This window comes from Myotis brandtii, unplaced genomic scaffold (genome assembly GCF_000412655.1).
Source record: "Myotis brandtii unplaced genomic scaffold, ASM41265v1 scaffold324, whole genome shotgun sequence".
NCBI lineage: Eukaryota > Metazoa > Chordata > Mammalia > Chiroptera > Vespertilionidae > Myotis > Myotis brandtii.
In genome coordinates, this window is record NW_005362439.1 from 3,063,505 (window position 1) to 3,070,124 (window position 6,620).

General features: G+C 52.9%; 1 protein-coding gene across 2 annotated transcripts; it reads left to right on the forward strand.

The window, feature by feature from the left end:
* The first annotated feature begins 98 nt into the window (after nt 1-98).
* Nucleotides 99-5,419, forward strand: ZNF408 (zinc finger protein 408). Of its 2 annotated transcripts, none has more exons than XM_014543357.1 (5): nt 99-440; nt 711-988; nt 1,950-2,056; nt 2,273-2,532; nt 3,841-5,419. In XM_014543357.1, the coding sequence occupies exons 1-5, from the start codon at nt 392-394 to the stop codon at nt 5,364-5,366; spliced, it is 2,220 nt and encodes a 739-aa protein (XP_014398843.1). In that variant the 5' UTR covers nt 99-391; the 3' UTR covers nt 5,367-5,419. The 2 variants fall into 2 exon arrangements, with proteins under 2 accessions (XP_014398843.1, XP_014398844.1); XM_014543358.1 differs by having other exon boundaries at nt 1,995-2,056.
* The last annotated feature ends 1,201 nt before the right edge of the window (nt 5,420-6,620 follow it).

A 6,620-nucleotide genomic window follows, 5' to 3' on the forward strand; every position in this document is an offset into this window, starting at 1 on the left:
CCCAGCCACTTCCGCCACACCTCCAACCCACTTCCGACCCCTTCCCCGCTCCAAACAAGGCCTTTCCTGGAGCCCACTTCCTGTACGCGCCCGTTTGGGAGTAGGACAGCATAACTGTCCGACTCATCCCTCCCAAAAGGAGGCGGCTGGGACGATTCGTTCCTCTTTCTCTGGGACTCGACCCTCCGGTGGCCCTCTGGAATCCTAACCCCGTACTGTTCCCCGACAGGGTTTTGCTTCACCAGTACCGCCAAACTCCCGGTCCTGTGCACCAATGAAGTCCGACTTTTACGATGCTTCCCCGAGAGTAAATTTGGCAGGCCATGACTGTTTCCGGGAGGACCCGAGAAGGCGATGCTCACTTCCGGCGGAGGGGCTTTCCTGACCGGGGATGGAGGCGGCGGCGGAGCTACTGTTGGAGGGGGAGAGCCTGCAGTTGGGTGAGTGACCTGCGAGGTCGCCGACCCCTGGCCTGGATACACTTGACATTCTCCGGTCTACTCTCCGTCCCCGACCCTTTCTTTCCCTCCCGAGCCCGGGAGCCTCCTCTGGTGCCCTCAGTCTCTGGGGGTTTCTTCAGAGCCCTCGAGCCCCCTCAAATCTCTCAGGGGCTTCCTGGGAGCCCTGATGGACCCCTCAGGCTTTCGCCCCCCACGCCTAACTCACGGCCTCTTGGTTCACTCCCTCATGGCCTTCCTATCTCCTTGCAGACCCCGAGCCGCGCCCGGACCCGGGCTCAGGATGGAGCCCTTCTGCAGAAGGCCGTGCTCAGGGCCTCAAAGACCGTCCGGCCTGGCCGACCCGAGCCGTCCACGCTTTAAAGACCCTCCCCCAGGGTTTAGCCCTTGGCCCCTCACTCGTGGAGAAACAGCGCTTGGGGGTCTGGTGTGTCGGGAAGCCTCTGCAGCCAGGACTGCTCTGGGGGCCGCTGGGAGAGGAGGCTGCCTCGGAGCAGAAGGACGAGGGAGTGCAACCACTGCAGGAGCAGGTGTGCAGGGATAGGGTGTCTCATCTTTGTCATTGGAAATTTGGAAGCGGTTCAGACAGCTTCTGGACAGCTCTCCGGTTTGTTAGAAGCAGCAGGGCATTTCTGGAGATTAAGAGGTGCTTTTGTCCTTCCCTCCAGAACTGTCTCTTCTCCTCACCTGCAGTAGTTTAGGAATCGAGGTGCAAAAAGATGTTAAAAGCTGGGTTACTATAGCGTCACTGTTGATGAAGTCAAGAGCCAAGGTTTTGGAATTAGAGAGCCAGGGGATCATATCCTAGCCGTAGTATGTAAGCTAGTTAAATGGCATGTTTAATTTAATTTATCTGTAATAATAAAAGGGTAATATGCTAATTAGACCAGACAGCCGAACGGAGGAAGCCAGGGGGGCCGAGGCAGAGGCGGTTAGTGGTGATCAGGCAGGCAGGCAGGCAAGTGGTTAGGAGCCAGCGGTCCTGGATTGCAAGAGGGATCGGACCTAAACTGGCAATCAAACTTCCCCCAAGGGGTCCCGGATTGCTTGCGAGAGGGTGCAGGCTGAGCTGAGGGACTCACACCCACGCACCCCACCCCCACCGTGAACAAATTTTGTGCACCAGGCCTCTAGTGTAAAATAAAGGAATGGCTATTTCCTTACTTTAATCCTTCAGGATTATTTGGAGCAATCAATGAAATGGCACGGGTAAAGGGTTTTATTGCATAAAAAGTACTAAAAAGAGTTGATATTCCTCTTACTACTTTTTCTGTTTGGTACCTACTAGAAGGAGTAATGTGTTCAGTTTAGTAATTCTCCACACCCTGAGAGGGAGGTGTGGGGACAGTCTTTTTGGCTTTTTGCTGAATGAAAAGTCAGACACACAGTCTAGTATAGGCAGAACCAGAAACCATTAACTTTCCAGGGGCTTCATCTGAGATCTTAGGAGAGGTTACGTCTGTTTTGTTTTTGTTGTTTCCTCCACTCCGGCCCCCTCAAACACATGGGAGAAGGACTTTTATTGGTTTATTTCAGGACGTGTCACTAGGCCTATGGGGAGACGTGTGTGCTTGTGAGCAGAGTTCAGGCTGGACCAGGTAAGTTACAGGAGAGTATGTAGTCAAGTTGTTCTTTTGAGGCTTTCTGTTGTGGCATGGGATGGACCCGGAAGCTGACTGTAATTCCCCACACAGTGATCTTTCGCAGTGATCAAAGGCATGGGGTCCTTAGGACTCAGGCTGACCAAGAACTGGGCTTACAGAGAGGGCCACTTGAAGAGGGTCTCTTGAGCTCGCTCTTGCTCTGCTTTGCAGTTTGGTGCAGCGGGGCAGGCTGGAGGGTGAGGGAAACGTGACCCCGGTGTGGATCAGCGAGAGGCTCCACCTGCAGGTGTACCGGGTCGTGCTGCCAGGCTTTGAGCTGCTACTGTGGCCCCGGTCTCCCTCTGAGCGCCTCAGCCCCACCCAGTCCAGGCTAGAGGAAGAGGCAGCCATGGCTGTGGTGACAGAAGTGGAATCTGCTGTACAGCAGGAAGAGGCCTCTCCTGGGAAGGATGCAGGAGAACCTTGTACAGGTATGTGTCAAATACTATAGTAAATGCTGACTTCCCAAATTATCACCAAACAACTATTGATAAGCCAAAGCGGAGCTTATGGCTGAAGAAGGTCAAGTAGCACATTACAGAGCCCTAGTAGCTTTTCTGAAGGGGTAGGGCAAAGCCTGGATATTTATTGAAAATTTGAAGTCTGGTATAAGGTAGATCTTTCAGTGTGGGATAGGAGCAGGGCTTGATTTGGATTGGTTAAGGAGCATGACATAATAGTAGTTTAGGATTCAGGGACACAGGAAGGCTAGAATTTTCAGGCAAGAGGCTCAGAGTCTTGGGGTATAAACTGTCATTTGATGCTTTCTATTGAAGAGTGATGAGTCTTTTCCTTGGAATCAACCATATAAATATTTGCAATTTTAAAAAAAATATATATGTTTTATTGATTTTTTACAGAGAGGAAGGGAGAGAGATAGAGAGTTAGAAACATCGGTCAGCTGCCTCCTGCACACCTCCTACTGGGGATGTGCCCGCAACCAAGGTACATGCCCTTGACTGGAATCGAACCTGGGACCCCTCAGTCTGCAGGCCAATGCTCTATCCACTGAGCCAAACTGGTTACGGCAATATTTGCAATTTTTATCTTCCTGAATAAGTTTCTGGGAATAGTAAGATTATGTTGATGAAGCCGAGGCCGGTTTGGCTCAGTGGATAGAGCGTCAGCCTGCGGACTGAGGGGTCCCGGGTTCGATTCCGGTCAAGGGCATGTACCTGGGTTGCGGGCACATCCCCAGTAGGGTGTGTGCAGGAGGCAGCTGATCAATGTTTCTCTCTCATCGATGTTTCTAACTCTCTATCTCTCTCCCTTCCTCTCTGTAAAAAATCAATAAAATATATATATATAAAAAAAGATTATGTTGATGAAGACAGCAAGTTGTGTATAAGTTTTCAATTCATTATGATTCTTCTATCTGGGTGGAGATTGGTTCCTTTATTTTCAAATGAGCTAAGGTGAGGAGGAAGTGGTCTCAACTTACCGTAAGTTCATGTCTCCAGAGGCAGAACAAGGGGACTCTGAGATGGCCTTACTCTAGGGATTATCCAGATGTCTGGACACTGGTTTCCAGGAGTGCTTCCTCAGTAAGCACCTGCGCCTGGACAGGAAGATAAATGGAGTATGGGGCTCATGCGCCAGGGAAAAGATTAATGTCATTGCTCCCACTGAAGTCTAGGGGCTGAATAGGAAAAGACACATTTCTATAATTTCCTAGTCATACCACTGTCACCATCTGCTACAGTCTCTATTGACCCTATCACTCCACTCTTACTTTGCAGATCTTGGGTACCAATCACCCCCCAGCATCCAGGCAGAGAGTATGGCGAGCTTTGGACTTAAGCCCCAAACCCAGGACCAACTTTCCAAGGAGAGCCTATCACTTGGCCCATTGCCTCAGGATGGGAGCATGGACGAGGAGGACCCACCCCAGACACAGGTGCCAGCTGAACTTCAGAGCAGCTCCACTACCCAGCAAGGCCTAGAGAGCAGTGAGGCCACTTCCTCATCTTCTGCCGGTGGCACCCAGCAGCATGCTCACCTGGTCAAGAAGTTTCATAGCCCCAGTGATCAGTGTCCACCCGGAGCAAAGACCTCAGAGCCCAGGGCCCTGCAGAATGGAGAGCAGCACTCCAGCTTCTCTGCACACTTGGGGAGCCCTCCTGTCCCAACGGGAAGCTCTCTGAAAAGGGGGCGACAGTACCGGTGTGGGGAATGTGGCAAGACGTTCCTGCAACTGTGCCACCTGAAGAAGCATGCATTTATACACACAGGCCACAAGCCCTTCCTTTGTACTGAGTGTGGCAAGAGCTATAGCTCAGAGGAGAGCTTCAAAGCCCACATGCTGGGCCACCGCGGGGTACGGCCCTTTCCCTGCCCACAGTGTGACAAGGCCTATGGCACCCGGCGAGACCTCAAAGAGCACCAGGTGGTACATTCAGGTGCCCGACCCTTTGCTTGTGACCAGTGTGGCAAGGCCTTCGCCCGCCGGCCTTCCCTGAGACTGCATCATAAGACCCACCAGGTGCCACCTGCCTCTGCCTCATGCCCGTGCCCCATATGTGGTCGGCCCCTGGCCAACCAGGGCTCTCTGCGGAACCACATGCGACTCCACACGGGGGAAAAGCCCTTCCTGTGCCCGCATTGTGGCCGGGCGTTCCGCCAGCGGGGCAACCTACGCGGGCACTTGCGTCTGCACACAGGGGAGCGCCCTTATCGCTGCCCACACTGTGCTGATGCTTTCCCCCAGCTTCCTGAACTGAGGCGCCACCTCATCTCCCACACCGGGGAGGCCCACTTGTGCCCCGTGTGTGGGAAGGCCCTCCGAGACCCACACACGCTGCGTGCTCATGAGCGCCTGCACTCGGGAGAGAGGCCCTTCCCGTGCCCCCAGTGTGGCCGGGCGTACACACTGGCTACCAAACTGAGGCGCCACCTCAAATCCCACCTGGCTGACAAGCCCTACCGCTGCCCCACCTGTGGCATGGGCTACACCCTCCCCCAAAGCCTCAAGCGGCACCAGCTCAGTCACCAGCCCGGGGCATCCTCCAGCCCACCCTCTGTGCCTCCGGCTGCTTCTGAGCCCACTGTAGTCTTAGTACAGACTGAGCCAGAAGTACTGGACACATGCAGCGAACAGGATGTCTCCCCAACCCGGCACGTCTTCGAGGTCACCATTTCTGAGAGCCAGGATAAGTGCTTTGTGGTGCCAGAGGAACCGGGCCCCGCCCCCAGCCTGCTGCTCATCCATAAGGACATGGGCTTTAGCCCCTGGGCAGAAGTGGTGGAGGTGGAGACAGGCACCTGACACTCTCGTCTTTCCCTAGCAGAGCTCTACATAAAGACTATGTTTTCTAGGTGCTGGGTGTCTGGATCTTCTTTCTCTTTGGGTTGCCTGATAGAGATTAGAGTCGGCTAGGAGAAGCAGGTCCAGGACTTCCCTTCCTGCTTATGGACCACCACCAACTTGTTTCCCAATACTTTAGGGTAAACCTCCTAAGATCTTTTTTTTTTAATATATTTTATTGATTTTCCACAGAGAGGAAGGGAGAGGGATAGAGAGCTAGAAACATCCATGAGAGAGAAGCATGGATCAGCTGCCTCCTGCACACCCCCCACTGGGGATGTGCCCGCAACCAAGGTACATGCCCTTGGCCGGAATCGAACCTGGGACCCTTCAGTCTGCAGGCCGGCGCTCTATCCAGTGAGCCAAACCAGCTAGGGCCTAAGATCTTTTTATCCACTTCTGGGAGAGCTTGTTCTGAATCTTTCCCTAGGAACTCCATAAGGTGCTTATTGGAGCATCAGAAGTGACCTGCCCAGTGAGGTAGTCAGGTAGCTGGCAGCCTGCTGCCCTGTGGGGTGCTTAGTGCTGGGGTAGCCACTCCCATCGAGCTCCCTGAAGATCAGGCTCTTTTATTGGGAACCAAACTGCGTGACTTTTAAGGGTTAAAAGGCTAGAGACCGAGCTTAGCTTACAGCTCACAAGTCTCTGTAATTCAGCCTAAAGCTCCTTTGGCAGCTTTTCTTACCACCTTAGGGCTGTGAAGTTGGTTTTCTGTGCTGAAGGACGCCAGACTCAATGGAGATGTTTAGGGAGGGCTTGATCTGTACCCTTCTGTGTCCCTGGCCCAAATGCAGCCCTGGTGAGGGCTGCACTGCCTTAGGTACTGGGGATGCAGCTGTGAGCAAGATAGGCAGAGGCAGTGCCGTTTACAGAGCTCATGATCCACAGCGGGCAGAGAGCACTGGATAAGAGTTCAAAGGAGCATCACACGGTGCTGTGGGTCTGTTTCTTGGGATGTTTTTACTTGAGGCATCAGGGAACATGTCCGCAAGGAATAATAATCATAGTAGACCCTCAGCCCTGATTGTGGGCCAGTCCTTCATGTGAGTTTATTTATACACTCCTCTTAGCAACCCTATGAGGTAGCTGGTTATTATTTTACAGATGAAGAAATAGGAACAAAGATTTTTAAGTATCCTACCCAAGGTAACAAGGCTACTAAATGGCAGAGCTGACATTCAGTCCCAAATAGTCTAGCACTGGAGCGAGGCTCTT

Excerpts from the sequence above, each read along its gene's own strand:
- ZNF408 (XM_014543357.1), top strand. The coding sequence starts at position 392 with ATGGAGGCGGCGGCGGAGCTACTGTTGGAGGGGGAGAGCCTGCAGTTG. Across the intron at positions 441-710 it reads GGGGGAGAGCCTGCAGTTGG|ACCCCGAGCCGCGCCCGGAC; the intron begins GTGAGTGACCTG and ends ATCTCCTTGCAG. Across the intron at positions 989-1,949 it reads TGCAACCACTGCAGGAGCAG|CCCCCTCAAACACATGGGAG; the intron begins GTGTGCAGGGAT and ends CCTCCACTCCGG.